This window comes from Schizophyllum commune (genome assembly GCF_000143185.2).
Source record: "Schizophyllum commune H4-8 unplaced genomic scaffold SCHCOscaffold_17, whole genome shotgun sequence".
In the NCBI taxonomy this organism is placed as follows: domain Eukaryota; kingdom Fungi; phylum Basidiomycota; class Agaricomycetes; order Agaricales; family Schizophyllaceae; genus Schizophyllum; species Schizophyllum commune.
Genome location: NW_026089554.1, coordinates 296,766 through 312,491, shown reverse-complemented (window position 1 = coordinate 312,491; position 15,726 = coordinate 296,766). Strand labels below are relative to the sequence as shown.

At 58.0% G+C, this 15,726-nt stretch overlaps 7 protein-coding genes and 1 non-coding gene across 8 annotated transcripts; 2 read left to right on the top strand and 6 right to left on the bottom strand.

Moving 5' to 3' along the window:
* Positions 1-500: 500 nt before the first annotated feature.
* On the bottom strand, positions 501-1,957 carry SCHCODRAFT_02521156 (uncharacterized protein; the record flags this gene model as incomplete). The annotated part of the gene is made up of 4 exons (XM_003026459.3): positions 501-1,142; positions 1,193-1,385; positions 1,449-1,700; positions 1,758-1,957. The coding sequence occupies 4 exons, from the start codon at positions 1,955-1,957 to the stop codon at positions 501-503; spliced, it is 1,287 nt and encodes a 428-aa protein (XP_003026505.2).
* A 401-nt stretch (positions 1,958-2,358) lies between these two features.
* SCHCODRAFT_02558189 (DnaJ-domain-containing protein) lies at positions 2,359-3,719 on the bottom strand (the record flags this gene model as incomplete). The annotated part of the gene is made up of 5 exons (XM_003026458.3): positions 2,359-2,593; positions 2,650-3,290; positions 3,423-3,437; positions 3,491-3,579; positions 3,632-3,719. The coding sequence occupies 5 exons, from the start codon at positions 3,717-3,719 to the stop codon at positions 2,476-2,478; spliced, it is 951 nt and encodes a 316-aa protein (XP_003026504.1). The 3' UTR covers positions 2,359-2,475.
* A 1,262-nt stretch (positions 3,720-4,981) lies between these two features.
* Positions 4,982-6,990, bottom strand: SCHCODRAFT_02753796 (uncharacterized protein; the record flags this gene model as incomplete). The annotated part of the gene is made up of 3 exons (XM_003026457.2): positions 5,546-6,990; positions 5,428-5,495; positions 4,982-5,332 (listed from the first exon to the last, which is right to left on the bottom strand). The coding sequence occupies exons 1-3, from the start codon at positions 6,981-6,983 to the stop codon at positions 4,982-4,984; spliced, it is 1,857 nt and encodes a 618-aa protein (XP_003026503.1). The 5' UTR covers positions 6,984-6,990.
* Positions 6,991-7,530: 540 nt separating this feature from the next.
* SCHCODRAFT_02645132 (uncharacterized protein) lies at positions 7,531-7,784 on the bottom strand. Its single transcript, XM_050346421.1, has one exon. The coding sequence runs from the start codon at positions 7,773-7,775 to the stop codon at positions 7,578-7,580; it is 198 nt and encodes a 65-aa protein (XP_050197027.1). The 5' UTR covers positions 7,776-7,784; the 3' UTR covers positions 7,531-7,577.
* Positions 7,785-9,610: 1,826 nt separating this feature from the next.
* Positions 9,611-9,733, top strand: SCHCODRAFT_t276. Its single transcript has one exon. It is a non-coding gene; the product is annotated as a tRNA-Leu (tRNA).
* Positions 9,734-9,983: 250 nt separating this feature from the next.
* SCHCODRAFT_02558183 (MFS general substrate transporter) lies at positions 9,984-12,572 on the bottom strand. The gene is made up of 12 exons (XM_003026456.2): positions 12,067-12,572; positions 11,946-12,016; positions 11,849-11,897; positions 11,697-11,796; positions 11,607-11,647; positions 11,410-11,554; positions 11,241-11,355; positions 11,046-11,188; positions 10,925-10,994; positions 10,601-10,874; positions 10,293-10,544; positions 9,984-10,235 (listed from the first exon to the last, which is right to left on the bottom strand). The coding sequence occupies exons 1-12, from the start codon at positions 12,156-12,158 to the stop codon at positions 10,157-10,159; spliced, it is 1,431 nt and encodes a 476-aa protein (XP_003026502.1). The 5' UTR covers positions 12,159-12,572; the 3' UTR covers positions 9,984-10,156.
* Positions 12,573-13,030: 458 nt separating this feature from the next.
* SCHCODRAFT_02131424 (uncharacterized protein) lies at positions 13,031-14,022 on the top strand. Its single transcript, XM_003026575.2, has 4 exons — positions 13,031-13,334; positions 13,393-13,436; positions 13,491-13,748; positions 13,798-14,022. Exons 1-3 carry the CDS (start codon positions 13,099-13,101, stop codon positions 13,745-13,747), a joined length of 537 nt encoding a protein of 178 aa, XP_003026621.1. The 5' UTR covers positions 13,031-13,098; the 3' UTR covers position 13,748; positions 13,798-14,022.
* Positions 13,934-15,382, bottom strand: SCHCODRAFT_02645121 (Thioesterase/thiol ester dehydrase-isomerase). Its single transcript, XM_003026455.2, has 3 exons — positions 14,736-15,382; positions 14,448-14,629; positions 13,934-14,260 (listed from the first exon to the last, which is right to left on the bottom strand). Exons 1-3 carry the CDS (start codon positions 15,300-15,302, stop codon positions 14,152-14,154), a joined length of 858 nt encoding a protein of 285 aa, XP_003026501.1. The 5' UTR covers positions 15,303-15,382; the 3' UTR covers positions 13,934-14,151.
* Between the last annotated feature and the right edge of the window lie 344 nt (positions 15,383-15,726).

Sequence of the window (15,726 nt, the reverse complement as noted above, 5' to 3'; positions counted from 1 at the left end):
TGTGGTGCAACAATCGAAGGTCACCCGCATCGCCTGTCCAAGGATTCACTTCTGCAAGATGCATTATAACTATGCCTACGTCGTACGTGCATGAGTATTTCTCGAGACCCTAGAGACAGATGATTTCTGGAATGCCCCCCAGTAAGGCGGCGCTGAGGAGAGACATTTACGTGAGAGGAAGGTAGTATAGCGAGGCCTTCCAGAAAAGTAACATGATAGGATAAGCATAGGGGGGAGGTATGAAGATTAGACGGAGGGATACGGTAAGTATGGAGTATAGGTTGGGGAGAGGATATGCGAGAAGAGGGAGGAGGGTGAGGAGGGATCAGTCATAAAGAGCATCATAAACAGCGGGATTTGTGTGGGGGATTTATATGTTGTACACATAGATGGATCGAGTGTCGGACGGAGAATACATAGGGGGATGAAGCGAGAGACGAACAAAATTCCTTTTAGCGACGCACTATATCACACATACAGGGTGAACCTCCTGCGACCGTTCAAGCGAGGAGGCGCTCCTCAAGACCGCGGCCAAGGCCCTCGCGCTCCCACTCGGGGCTGGGAGAAGCAGCGGCGGCTGCAGCGATCCCGTTGAGGGAGAGCTCGAGCGACGGCAGGTAGGTCGAGTCGCGGTTGCCGCGGAGGGACGCCGCACGTGACCCAGCAGCGGAGCCCGCGCCGAGCGAGCCGGACGTGGACCCGGCGCCCCATGACGCAGAGCCGCCCAGGAGAGGGCTGCCGCCTGGGCTCGCACCCTGGGCCTCCAGGCCTTCCACATCCGCGCTGGTCAGGTTGGACGTCAGGGCGGAGAGAGGCAGGGTAGACGCGGGCGTGCTCGCGAGGAGATCGCTGTACGAGATGAACGACAGGCGCTTGTTGATGGTGTGCGAGGCGATCGAGGCGGCGGACGCGGTGGTCGAGGTCGACGCCTGGCGGGGCTTCTCGCCGCCGCGGATGGTCGCGCCGCGGTCACGAGTCGTCACCGTCTCCTCGCGTATGTGCCCCTGGTGCGCCGCATCCCCTTCGAGATCCGCGTGCGTAGAGCGGGGCGAGACAGATGGAGAGCTTGCAGTGCTGAAGTATGCAGAGGTGGTCGGCGAGCTGCGAGTGATCCCGCTGTCCTCGCGTATGAGCGGGGGTTGCTGAAACCCTGCATCAGTAAGGTAACAAGATGCAATGATAGAAAGCCTACCTGGGGGATATTCAGCATGAGCCCTTCGCGACCAAGCGCCGGACTAGGGCTGCGGCTAGTTGCGGCCGCGGGCGACGTGTAACCACTGCGAACGGTGCCCGGGGGCGAGCCAATGCCGAGCATCGACATGCGCGGCGACGCGCCCCGCGACTGGGGGCTCGGCGCATGAACAGAGGGCGTCACGACGCTGATCCTGCAGAGCAAAGCAGTGTCAGAGCACGATTGGTGGTGGCGCGGCGGAAGAACGGAGACTCACTCTTCGACCTCGCGCGGCGAGAGCTCAGTCAAGACGGTCGCAGCGCTGTCGAGAACAGACGGGACAGAGTGCTCGAGGGTGTTATGCGCGCGGGGTATCAGATGCGGGTTATGCTGCGGGCAGCTCGGGGACGCTATGCCGGGAGGAGAGGAGGCAGGCGACGAGTGCGAGGATTGGTGGTGGTGCGCGGGCGGGTGAAGGGTGACGGGGGCCTCTATATCGCGCTCGAAGATGTTGGACTCGGCGGAATGTCTGTCGGGAAATCGCATATCAGTGGCTTTACTTCCAGAAACTCGACGTGGCACGTACATGCTCGTAGGAGAGCTCGGAATGCTGCCGCTGCTGACCAGCCTGCTCGTTCTCCTACTACCAGCGCCCGTGGGCATGGAAGGGATGGAGGTAACATGGCGGAGATCGTGGTGCGGCGATGGGCCCGAGGAATGTGGTGGTTGCGGAGAACTGGGCGTCGTGCCAGGAGGTGATGTCTTGTGAGCTGCTGCCGTCGCCATCGATGTCGACGCCTGCGCTATCGTTTGTTCGGTGGAAGTCATTGCTGCGGTATTCGGGTGGTCGGGGGGTTCTCGGAATCGGATGAAACTGGTTATCGGCGATTGCTACGGGTCTATACCAGTTATCTGGTGGCAAGGCGGGGATGTGGAAGTAGAAGGACAAGGAGGAGAGGGTCCTTTGCTGTGTTGGTTTGCGGGAAGAATGACGTTCGCTACGAGTTGTGGATACCGGGTCAACGCCAACATTTCAACTTCGCTTAGTCAGGCACTTCTCACAGTCACAAGACATGCATGTTGAACTTGTGGCACCCCCTGCAGAATATTCCAGCTTCAGACGCAGAGCTCTTGCTGGTCTGCGACGAGCAAATGGTACTGCAGGGAGTGTGGCCAGCGCTTGCATTAGATCGCAAAGCCTTTCGTGGCCTCTGATTGCAAGGTAATTGTCCATACTGCTGCTGTAATACTTCTCGAAGGGTGTGCACAGCATCGCTACATTACAATACATAGCAATGCTGAGCTTAAGTCGGGTGTCCACTGATGCTCTGAGCGTCAGAGCTCCCTCGCTTCGCCCGGCCTGAGTCCTGCTCCTCTGAGACTGTCGAAGGCGCATAGAAGTCACCCTCAGAATCGTTAGAGCTGCATCCGTAGACCATCAGTATACTCCCGCCATTATTGAGCACAAAGGCACTTACACCCTAGTAAACGACAGCAGATATAGCGCGATGAACACCACAGACGTCACCGTCGCCGCCCTCCCCACCGACGACACCCTCTGCACGCGATTAAGCTCGCGCTCCACACTCTCCATTCGCGCCGAGTACGCCGCCTGCCGCGCAGTTGACCCGCCGAACGGCTGATGGTTATTAGGCTGGTAGAAGCCTGTCGGCTGATAGTGCCCAGGCGGTGGCCTCTGTGACCCCATGTTCGGGCGCTGCGGCTCGTGCTGCTGTTGCTGGGTATAGTCGGGTCGTGGTCTACGCCGCTCCCAGGCGTGCGTAGCCCCGGGCGCGCGGCGGTGCGGATCGAAGGACCATTCGGCGTTGTAAGACTGCGATGCAGGAGGTCGGCGATCGCGGGAGGGGTGATGGGAGGCGGTAGCGTGTCGATGGCCGAGAGTGCGGTCGTATAGGCGCCTATTGAGAGCGGTACAGGTAGGCGGTGCGGAGGGAGAAGAGGGGAGCAAAGAGGGGTCAGAAGACATACGTCCTGCGGAAAGCATTGCGGCGTACCTCTGCCTGTCATCGCCCAGCACCGAGTAGGCCTCGCTCACACGCGCAAAAGCCTGCTTCGAATTCGGATCCTTGCTCACATCGGGGTGGTGCTGCTTGCTGAGCTGGGAGGACCGTCAGCACGATATCCGCCGAACGAATGTACGCGTCAACTGATGTCCGGCGCGTCATGAAGATTGAGAGGAGGTGGCAAGCCAACCGCGTCGGGCTCAGCAAGACAGGCATATTAAGCTCACCTTGTAGAAATGACTCTGCGAGATACAGTCAGTCTACCAGCCTGCATTTAAAGGGAAAGCAAGCGCACCTTGATCTGCGCCTTCGTTGCAGTGCGGGGTATACCCAGCGTGCTATAGTGATCGGCCCGACAAGCAGACGTATGGAGGGCCCGTCCATCTGTAGGTCTGTATAGCTGTCCCCGCCATGGTGTCTGACCATGCCGACCAACGCTTAAGGGTGTATTCCAGGGTGAAGAACTCGTCGAGGCAAGCGATGAGTCCTTCCGGGTCGCCGGTCCTGCTGAATTGCTGCTCCATGAAGGTCTTGGGGACGCTCTTGGTACTCTAGTCGAGGGGCTACAGTGCACCCCCTCTCTGAGCGCGCATTCAACTAAGGAGGGTGGGAGTCGGAGGAAAGGATGCATGGATGCTTCAGGTCGATGACGGCGTGCGGGAGACCCGGTGGAGATAACATTATCTAATCTTTGTCGCCGGATGTACGCAAGTTCGATCCTGGCGCACAACCAATTGCTCTACTTGCAACTCAATTATGTATGTGCAGAGTATGTCAAGTTAGCCTGTCTTCACAGAGTGTAAGTATCCGGATCAGTGACTTCTATCTAGTCGCCTTCGCCTCTGGTGTCCCCCCAAAAACCTTCACCAGCTGCTCCTCGCGCCAAGCCCAAAGATCTCTCCCGAGCGCAGTGTCAGAAGCGAGTGGGTCCTGCAGCGATGCCGTACGGGCGCATTGTCCATGGGTGGTTTGAGTGTCGAAGAGCTTGTCGAGCAGGCATACATAACAATCGTCCTATGTTAAGTACATGTTAACTTCGTCAGAATGCTGCGGCGGGCCAGGCTGATTGTCCTCTGCACTGAACGCATCTAGCTCAATCAGCGTCAGACTCCTCGACTGAAGATCCCAAGGGGGATCTGCATCTGGCGAGTATCAGATACACGCCTTTTGGAACTTACGGCACGCTGAACAGCTCAATCGCCGCGTACAGGGCGCCCCTGTCTACTATTGTCAAGTATGCTGCCAGTAATTACCGGAGAGTAAATGGCCGGCGTCAGGTGTAAGTAGCAGACTGCCTTCGATCCAAGAGCGAGCGCACAAGCCGCAGACATGGTGGTGTTTGGAGGACATCGGTAAGTGCCGGGTTACGTTGATTTCCATGTCGTCGGCAATTGCCGACCACACTTTCTCAGAACCGTCATGTCAGAAAGGCAAGCAACGACGATGGATCTCTATACTCCTTGACTAAGAACATTGCAACAATAACGAATCGACGGTATATAAAAGACGGCAAATTACAACAACAAAGCAAGGGCACGATGAAGAGCGAGTACAGCGAACGAGAGGTCAGTATAACACACACGACAGCAATAAAGATAGGGCAATGAACAATTAAGCAGGCATCGATAACAACAAGGAGCGTAGGCGGAATGGTCCATTTAAAGCAAAGGGAGCATGAACAAGGCATACGAGAACCCAGGCGCATATACCAGCCTTCGCGCATATATGCACCTCCTTCGTCAACGACAAGGGTATACTAGGCCTAGGGCCTCAGAGTGCCTCTGTCTCAAAGCTGGACCGCGCCGTATGGAACGACGCCGAGCTCATCGACGCAGGCGTACTCGGACCCGTCGACGGCGATCCCGGTGTTGTCGGTCTCCTCCCTGCGAGCCTTGTCCGGGGCGGTGTCCGAGGCATGGGCGGCATAGGCGGGACGACGACCTTGGGCATGGGAGGTGCGGGACTCGAGCGTCGCGGGGCTGGTGAGCGGATGGCGATGCGGGATGAGGGTCGGCCATATGGGGAGCGTCCTGATCGAGGTGACGGTGGCGAGATGGAGCGCGCTGGGAATGCGACACTTCGCGGCGAGGTGGGGGTACGAGGCGACTTTGGCGTTCGGGGAGCGATGGGTGTGCGGCTACGAGGTGACGTGGGCGTGCGACTATGGGGTGATGTAGGTGTCCGGGAGGGCGAGCCTGGGATGCGAGAGGACATGGGCTGACGCGGAGAGACAGGCTTCGACCGTGTCAACTTGGACCCAGAGCTCGGAGGGGTCGGCGTGCTGGACGAGGGCGAAGACACTGGGAGATCGGTCAGAAGACAAGTCGGACCCGGCATACGACGAGCTCACCCTCAGGCTTAGACCGTTTCGGCTGAAGCAACGGGAAGGGCGAGTCCGGACGACGCGCCGAGTCCTCGTCGGTCAAGCGCGTCACCGAGGGAGCCTTCACAGCCGTCATCTGCGCACTGTCGAGCATCGACGCGATCTCTGCAGACCGTCGGACCGCGACACCTTCCAACGCTTGCACCAGCTGCTGCAAAGGCACGTCGTCGTCGTCGTCGTCGACGACCGGGTCCGTCCGGATGGACTCCGGCGGCGAACTCGGCTCCCATGTGGGCGCCTTCAACTCCTGCACTGGAGTGATGACCTCGACGGCGAAAGCAACGCGCTTCTTCGACGACGTGGTCGACGACGCGCGGCTTGGGCGGCGCATGATGGGCGGCGGCAACGACAACGCCGAGCTGGACCCGCGTAGCCTCGATGGCGTCGAAGTCTCGAGCGCGCCAGACGACGTTGACGGGCGCAGCGCACCGCGACGACGAGCAGGAGGCGACGGGCTCGGCGGCGGCGAGGGGAACCAGCGCGAGCACGTCAAGTCCCTGTTCAGTGCCGCGTTGACGTCTGCGCGCGCGTGCACCTCCTCTAGAGGAGCAGGCGCCGGCAGCGGCAGGCTTAAAGTCCAGTCGCCACATCCACCATGCGGCATACCAGGGAGCGGGCATGCAGGCGGGGACGACATCGGCGGGGGCGTCCTTTTGGGAAGTAAGCGTGGAGGCGGCTCACTACGCGGATGGCGAGCGACCCGGCGCGGCGGGGTGCGTGGCATGATCTGCACGGTGTCCTTCGCGAAAGGGTCCGCGTCGAACTCCGCTGCACGCTCCTCGGTGCCATGCCCGAGATCACTGTACGCGCGACGCGTCGCGTCCGGATCGGACGGCGCGAAGAACAACGGCGACAGAGGTGGCGCGGACCTGTCGGTGCACGCGGACGAGCTGCCGGCGGTGGAAAGCGAGCTCGTGGCGCAAGCCGAAGAATCGCTGTGGACGCTCGCGCGGCGGTCGAGCTCCTCAAAACTGTCGGGCGACGCGCAGCTGCGGGCGAAGAGGGTCGGGGACGGCGGCGGATAGTCCTCGAGACCGTCGTGATACGGCACGCCATATGGGACGAACGCGCTCGAGTGTGTCGACTGCGTGAAGGGGTCGACGTCCCTCGACACGACGACAGGAGATCGATATGGTGGCTCAGTGGCGCGCTTGCCGGTCACCAACGCGCGCAGGGAGCGAAAGAGCTTTCGGGGGGCCTCCGGACGCGTGTTGGAGCTCGCAAACACGTCCGTCGGATCCGAGTCGAGGGTATCGAGCGAGAAGCGCGACTCCGAATACCGAGGCTCCATGAACGCGAAGTCGAGCGTGGGCTTGAAGTGCTCCTGGGATTCCAGTGCGGACGAGACAAGCTGGCCGAACTCGTCGATGGAGAATGCGGGCGCGCGGCGCGGGGGGCTGTCCATCGTGGGGGTGCGTGCTTCGTTTTTCCGTCGCCTCAAACGCATTTATAATGGCGACGCGAAGAGACGCGAAGACAGTGGCGCGTCTGGCAGTTGCCGGGGCCGAAGCCAAATGCTAAATTGAACCTAGGCCAGATCCGGACCGCTCCTGCCACCCTAAAGCCCAACTACAGCCCAACTCTTATCGCTCCGACGCGCTGCACGTCGACCTTCTTCCCGCTCTGGCGGCGGATGTTGCACGTTTCTTCGACCATGCCTCGCCCGCAGCTTCAATCAGCCTCACTGAGAACTTTCCCTATCATGCAGCGAAAATCACAATGGCCAGTTCTCTCCACTTTCCCCGGAATATCTTTTCAGCGCCATTGTCGTCCACGAATGACAGATCTTCTCCGGTCTACCGTCGTCCTTCAACGGCGCGCATCACCTGATGAGCGCCCTCGCGAAGAAGAAGCACTCGAAAAGGCAGCGTTTGAGACGATCTTCTTCCTCCGGCTAGCCCAACTCCGCGCTCGCTTCCGACCGCAGACAGCCCGCCGGGCGTTTCATATGTGCCGAGTTCATCCTGCAGATCTTCTATTCATTGAAGAACACATCCTGCTAAGCCGGGCCCGAGAAGTACACGACAAACAAGAGCCCACAAAGACTGAAGAAGGATGAAGAGAAAGCGCCACCGTCCAAGACCTCTTGCGGAACTTCGTTGCGCGACGCCAGCCTCCCGCCGGGCATGCGGTCCTGAACTCTGCTTTGCTGCACGTCCACGAGGATTTTCACGAGGGCGCTCAACTCGAAGGGCATTTCTGTCATGCGGTCATCGCTCGTCGTGCGCGCATAACCGCCCATCAATCAGCTATGCTCTGGCAGCCGACGGCGCTCAAAGTACAACGTCTCATGCGTCACCCCCGGCGCGAGGTCTGGCGGCGCCCCCGCCCTCCCGACAAAGCGGCTTCTTGTGCCCTCCCGAACCCCTCCCTAAGCTCTGAGGCAGTGGCACAATCCGATCTTCAACCGCAGTGGCGGGCTTCGTTGCATGTTCGGGGGTAGCGAGCGCCTCTCACATCGTTCCAGACAACAGAATGGACTCCAGGACGCTTGTCTTAACCGTTCTATCGTTTTATCCTTCGTTCCCTTGCCACGACGACTATGAGCCGTACCCCCAAAGCGTTACCTGGGGACGCCTTCTCAGTTCGAGCACACCATTCTCGCCGCATGTAGCAACCGCCGCGAGAGCACTTCTGCGCGCCACAGGGGCCGCTCGTTCGCCCTCCGAAAGGTAGGGACGACTTTGTGGCGATATCTACGGAAAGGAGGGCCGGGGCTCCCGCGACGTCGACATCAAGAGCTTGATCTCTCTCCGGAAGACATCTGTCTCCCACCTCCGTTATCACTACAGAAGCAACGACGACTTCCCGAGAGGACAGACTCCACCGGGCGCGGACTCAGCGATGTTCATTGTGATCAATAATTGGCCTGTGCCTTCATCGAAGTAGTCCGCTCGATACGGAGTACGGCAGCTCCACACGGAATATCTGCGCTTTTGTGCAGGACAAGGTCGGACATCGCGGGTCAATCACTTGCGCCACTCGGACCTCACGGACGTCTATCAAGTTTTGGACTTCACCGGTCTCGAGCGGCCAAGAGCAATGCAACACTCTTGAGCTGCGGAAAGATCAAATTTGAGCTGCTAGAACAACATTGCCATATAGTAAGACGCCCGCCGTCGTCCAGCACCCTCGTCGTCTCCGGTGCCGGTGGGGATTTGCGTTGATGCGCGATGCGGCAGCAGATCTGCGAGAGCACGCTCAGAAGCCTGCAAGAACACCCCGGAATCAACCTCCTTCATCCGTCACGGAATCACGCTGCATCTCGGACCGACGTGCAGGCAGACACTGTCAGCTTTCAACTTCGTTCAGCGTTTCCGAGGGTCTTATGGCTCCACCTCAACGCTTGCTCTCTGCCTGAGCTTCGCTTGTGGTCCTTTTCCTTCGAAGCGCCGGGCGGCGTCCGGATATCTCCCGCTATAAAGACGGGTACGATGGGAATGTACCGACCGTGTTTGCTGTCTCTTATGCTCCTTTTGGCTTGACTGTTATTGAATGTGAAGCTCTAGAATTGTGCGTCATCATCATCTTCTGTTGAGAGTGCGTCATCCCCTCCGGACTCGAATGAAGCATCACAGAACGCCAGGCGCGCCGCCGGACACCTTCGACAACTCGAGGGCTACATCGAGAACGATGGGAAATCCCTTGTTTACGCGCCATGGTCACAACGCGGATCCTTCTGAGCGTCGGGACCGGCGGCGCATCAGCACTTCCCCGACAAGGCAGACGTAATATGTACGAACGAGGGCACATTGCTGTCGAAACTTGGAATTCCTGTTGCAACTCTCTCAGCAAATCGACCGCCTCTTTAGCGTACTTGCAAGAATTTGCAGTAGAGAGGTTTTCCTATCGGCCTGATGCAGAGGCTCATGAGACCATTGTTTCCACAAGTCAGGTCAGTGGATCTGAGAGTCGTTCTATGAGTGACAGCTACCGCCGTCCCCATGTTTCCCTACTTCAGTGACTATAGCATCTACGGTGAGGCAAGCGCATAGTCATCTCTGAGTCTACTCTACTCATACCTCGTTGCAAGGCGAGATGGCCGAGCGGTCTAAGGCGCCAGACTAAGGATCAGCTAGCGCAAGCTGGCACATCTGCGAGATTCGAACTCGTATCTGGTCTTTCGGGGCGTGGGTTCGAATCCCACTCTCGTCAAACCTTTTTGTACCTATCAACTCGGGTGGTTTTCCAGGAGGACGACAGCGAAAGAACGAAGTCAAACGGTGAAGAGATGCGAAAGTTGGAAGTTGAACTCAAGACCTTCCTTTTTGGGTGAGTGTCGGAAACTGCCGAGTCCATTCCCACGATTTTGGGCGCCGCTTGCAATAAGCTTGCAAAGGCCTTGACCTTTGATATCCTCTGTGAACGTCCTCTTCCCGAGCGATTGGTTTCAGAGGCTTCAGAAGATAGTCAAGTCTTTGGAGACGTAGTCATATATTCGAAATAGCCGCGAGTAATCCAAAACACTCCCAAGTATCTCCCTCCAGCAAGCTCTAGAGTCTACAACTGTAGGTTCTAACTAGTGATACACAATATTGACAGAGAAAGCGAACAATTAAATGACGTCGTCCCTTTCAACTATCTCGACGCGCTTCCGTTGAGCAGCTGCGGCTCGGTGAGCTTTTGGTCGATACGGTCTTCGTGGCGCTCGCGAAGGCTGAGGAACGCATCATTAGCAAGCGCATCCGCAACTCAAGAGCAACCAGACACTCACTGCTTCCCATACTTCGTCCCAATCTGGCGGATGATGAGCCACCCGGGGACGACCGCGACGCCCCACATGCCCAAGTTGAGCGCCGCGCCACCGATGTTGGCGAAGGACGGAATACTCGAGAGGCCGTACGACACGGCCTGCGAGGCGGACTCGGTAGCGCGGAGCAGGCCCGCAATGCGCACGACCTCCTCGGGCGTCTCGGCGATCTCGCCGCAGATCCAGAAGAGGGTCATGTAGCAGAGTTGGAAGTTGCTATCGGGGTGGGGCGTCAGTAAGAGAAAACGAGGAGGGAAGGAGGGAATACATACGCGACTTGGAGGACGAAGACGGCGAAGCCGTTGCCGAAGCCGGCGTCGACCCAGTCGTATGTGGGCTTGGTGCGGATATAGTGGTACGAATTGCCGACGTTCCAGGCGAGGAGGGCGCCCTGAAGCGTAGCCGTGATGAAGAAGCCCGCGCGAGCGCGGAAGCGGAGGGACCACTTCTCGTTGTCGAGGAGGCGGCCCATGAGGTTACCCGAGAGGGCGGCAGCCAGACCGGACACGAACGACCCGAGGGCACGCGAGCGGACAGTGAACCATACTATGTGGGCGTCAGTGGAGTTCTGCACGACGGCAGCGAGACGAACGCACAGCTGATGTACGTGAAGAACACGCTCTCGGAGTACACGTAGTTCGCAATGAGCGGGATGATGAGCAGGAACTGCGGGGAGGGTCAGAGGCGAATACGCGAATGTCAAGTCAAGCTACGCACCTTCGGGCGCGTGAACAGCTTGTACACGAGCTTGAACTCCGTCCAGGCCGAGTGCTTCGACTGCAGGTTCACGATCGCGCCGTCCGTGCGTTGCACGTTCTCCGGCTTCGTGAGGAAGAAGCCGGCGACCGGGGCGAGGCATTCTGCGTTTATCGTCAGGATGAAAGTTGAGAAGTGAAGGGAAATCGGACGTACGCAGAGCGATGAAGATGAGGTAGACGGTGTACGACACCGAGCCAGCCTCGTTCCTCTTCGCGTTGATGCCGAGGTTGATCGCACCACCGACGACTTGGCCACCGATCCTGAAGGACTGCGAGAGGGTCAGAATGATAGGAAGGAGGCGAGTGCAGAGAAGGGGACATACAAGCCAAAGACCGAGGAACTTGCCCTGACGCTCGGGCTCAGGGTACGACAGCGCGACGGCGGCTTCGGCCATCCAAAATGTCCCAGCCGCCAGACCGCAAAGGGCGGCGCCGAAGAGGACGAACCACTCGGTGCCAAAGCGGTTGCTGCGAGATAGTCAGCTACACCGAGCACAGGCGCACACGGAGAAGAACTCACTTGACATATAGGCCGGCAGCGTAGGGAGCGTACCCGAGAGTCTGGTGATTGTTCAGAGGTAGCGGAGAGAAGGGGATTGAATGTACTTACCCCGAGGATCAAAGTGATCTTGATCCCGACGAGGTTGACGAGGGATGACGACAACGATGCACTCAGGACCATGAGACAGAAGATGAGAGCGTTGGCGGTGCTGTAAGGTGAGAGGTCAGCGATAGAGACAGATGAAGGACTTTGGGACGTACTTGACGAGGTACGGGCTCTGCGCGCCACCAGCGCCCAAGCTGTTCATCGCTGAAGCCATCGTGAGAGAGGAGTACGGACGTAACGGACGGTACGCACCTCCCCACAAACCGGGCGCACAGAAGTTGCAAAGTCCCAGGATAATTGCATTGTAGTACGACGACCGGTACCTGCAATAGAATGAGTGAATGTAAACGAGTCTCGCGGCGATAAGACGTACCAAATGACCTTGTGCACCTCACCCTGGCTCTCAACGTTGTTGATAGAGGCCGCGACGGCGGAGGAGTTGTCCTTTTCGTCCAGAGAAGACATGGCGAAGTCAAGAGAGTCGTTAAGCGCCCGTCACTCGATGATTGTCAGCTTCCACTTGAGTCCGGCTGCCCGAAGCTCGTTGATGGTGTAGGAAGGGGACGAGTGATAGCCCAGTACGGCATGGGCTGTATATAAGGCCCATCAACGTCCACTCGGGAGCCAATCCCTAAATTTTGCTATCAGGTGCGCTCCGCATTCGCCATCCAGCAGAGAACCTGGTCATCCGGTATAGGGGAACATATGAAATCAGGTCCCAGAATGGGAACAATGGTCGGTAGCGGTTCAGGGATGGGTTTCATGCCCGGGTATGAGGGGATATGAAGCACAGACCCATCTTGGAACAAAGGACAGGGCTGAAAGAAGCGCTATGTGTATGATACTCCAGGTAATTCGGAATTGTTGAGGGGGCTGGGGAGGACAAGACTGCGAGAGACCGCTGTTGCGCGATCACGTTGCGCGCTTGCGTCACTTGGGCACGCCATTCAGAAGCCGGAAGCGCACTAAGGGCGCCAAATGAAGGAGCACGTCTTGAAGAGATCATTCTCGGTTGTCGACAGGTTCGGCGCTGCGCAGGGCCCGAAATCGAGCGAAGAGAGTCCTGAAGTTGAAGCGGGAGTAAAAGACGCGTCAAAAAATGAGGCTGCAGAAAGGCCAAGCCTCAAGTCTTCTGCTGGTTATGCCGTCTAAATTTCGCTATTTCGCGTATTTTTTTTTAGCTAAGAAGACATCCTCGAGCGATCATAAGTGCAGCAAAAGACTTTAGCAAAGGCATGAAAGTCGAACTTGGGCGTAGGAGGCAGGAAGGGTGGCGTGGGAACTCGGCGTGGAGGGCACGTGTGACGCCGCTGCTGCCCCGCGGCGTCCCTTTGTTTCCTTCCTCCCCCTGCCATCAGCCATTTGTCGACATCCGAAGTCTATCTCGCTACATCTCGGAAGCAGAATGTCCTCTGGCCCTGGATTTGCACAATCACCCGGCTTTCCCATGCAAGCTAACGTCTTCCCCGCCTACGCGGACGGCAAACTGCCAGACCAGCAGCCGCAGGACGCGCAGAACCAGGGACAGCAGGTCCAGGGCGACTCGAACTCGCCGAAGATGTTCATGGAGAATTTGGAGACGATCCAGACGAGCTTCCTTGGCGAGGTGCTGCAGGTGTCGCGCATGGTTCTGGATGGCATGTACGCGCCACGGCCATCTGGGCGTCTCGTTCCTGCACTAATGTCGAATCGCGGCTAGGCAGAATGCTTACCACAAGGGAAATAGCCCATCGAAGAGCACAGGTCGGTTCGAGACGCTTCCGCTCCTATATGTATACCCAGCTGACGATCGGCTAGCCTACATTCAGGCGCTGAGGGGCCAACTCGAGTTCCTTGCCAGACTGCTGCTACATTCCGGCGTTGGAGGATTGCCTGTCGTGAACAGGGCATCTACAGATCCTCCGACAATATTTACCGAGGCGCAGCTGGAGGCCATGACGAAAGAATCCATTGACCGGCTATACGAGCAGTTAGATCGCTCGCACAGGGCTGCTGGCGCTGTGGCGAGCCTGATTGACGCACCCTTGCAAGAGCCAGTCAACCGAACTCAGTAACGTGCGTACTAGTTGCTTTTGCTGCCTCGCCTTGCTGAGAACACGGATAGCAAACAAGCGAATTGCTCAAGTCATGCAATCCGCGAGCATGTCGTTATGCTGACGCAGTACCGGATAACTCCATGGCCTGTAAGGCCTCTCAGGCTTGCCATGGGCAGACGCCAACGAACATCGGCATGTCGTGAGGGTCATATCATTGACGAGTCTGCTTGGTTGAGGAGTAAAAAAGTTGGTAGAAGGATGCAAGCCGTGCGCAAGTGTAGCATAACGTGCCCTACTAGCGAGCCATATACGACGAAAATGTACTATCGAATCGCGCTCGTCATGCACGGGTAGCGCCTCGCTCGATCTCTAGAAATATACCATAGACCCGCACTTCTAGTCATCGGCCACCCTCCGAGCGTCTAGTCAATTACCACTGGCTCTCCCGTCTTCTTCAACGGCTCACCCATCCGCTTGCGCAGCATGTCCGGGTCCAGCATCTTCGCGTAGCGCGGCTGAATGAAAAGGGCACTGTGGAGGTCGTTAGTTCACGTATTATTGGGTCCTCAGCTGGGTGCATTTGTGGCACCGTCAACATTTTCTAGCCACAAGTTTACACGGCGTTGCCAACGTCATAACTTGCGTGCGGTAAAGAAAGGCGCCAATTGCACCGCAGGAGGGACGTCGGAGTCAAAGGCTCAAATCGAAAGTAACTCACGATGCGTTCGCCAACTCCTTGCCCTCCAAGTCCTGCACAATACCGGAGACCAAGGCCTTGCGCCCATTCACGTCGCCGACCTGCGTCTTTATGACGATGAACTGATCTGCGCGGACTGGAGCCTTGTAGTTGATGGTCAAGGTCGCGGTGACGCCGACGCGCTCGGGGAGGTTGTTAATTGCCTAGAGGCGAGATTGACGGGTCAGTATCGGTAGAATAAGACAGAAATCGGATGACAGCGAGACGGAGATATGTGCATTGTGTTTCTGAAGGTGGAGAAGGACTCACATTCCTCGCTAATGATTCATCTAACAGCGTCGCCAGCAAGCCGCCATGCACGATGCCGTCATGCCCGCACAGCGCACGCCCCACATGCAGAATCACGTAGCTTTCCTTCTCGTCTTTCCTCGCTCTCACCAGCGCGTGCACCGCCAGCTTCCCCGGTCCCCTCAGCACGCCCGCCGTCAGGTTGTTCACCCGCCGCTCCTCTGGGAACAGCAGATACGGCCGCGCCTCGTACCACTCCTCGGGGTCCTGCGTCGCGCGCAGTTCTTGCAAGAAGGGCAACTTCTGCATCTGGTCCTCCAGTTCTTGCATGTGTGCGCGGCCCTCGGGCGAGTCCTCCGGGAGCGGCGGCGGCGCGACGCGAGGGAAGAGGATTGTCGCGGCTTGCGGTGGGAAGACGGCACCGGCGGCGTAGCCTGCGAGACCGAGTGTAGCAGCAGCTATAGAGGCGGTCCAAACCGATATGCCCCGTCGCGCTGGGGCCGGTGGGGGCGTGGCCGTAGAGAGCCGCGCGGAGCGAACGGAGGTTGGCAGTCGCTTGCTGGCCAGGCGACGGAGGAGGTTCGACATTATAAGTAGAGTATATCTAGCGCGTAGAGCGGACAGCCAACTAGGATGGCTAGGGTATAGAAGGACCAAGGAAAAACAAGGTGATGGTTGAGAACAAGTTGGTTCGGCGCCGGAAGTCACCGAGTGACCGAAGTGACGGCAGATGCCGAATGGCACGTGAGTCATGTTCGACTCCCCTCGTCCTTGCCCCCATCTTTGTTCATGTAGATATCATTTGTTTCCAGGATATTGAGCCAGAGCTCCTTGTATTATCCAATCCAGGGTAAAAAATCTGTCATCAAATATCAGCCCGATACTATTAGATTTATCAGGAAGCGCGCCAATATATATTGGCAGTCCATCACAGCCGCTGTGCACCTACCAGGCGAGAGTCCTCAGAGGTCCATTTATCCTTGGGTAGATCTAAAGGTCGAGGGGGCTGTAA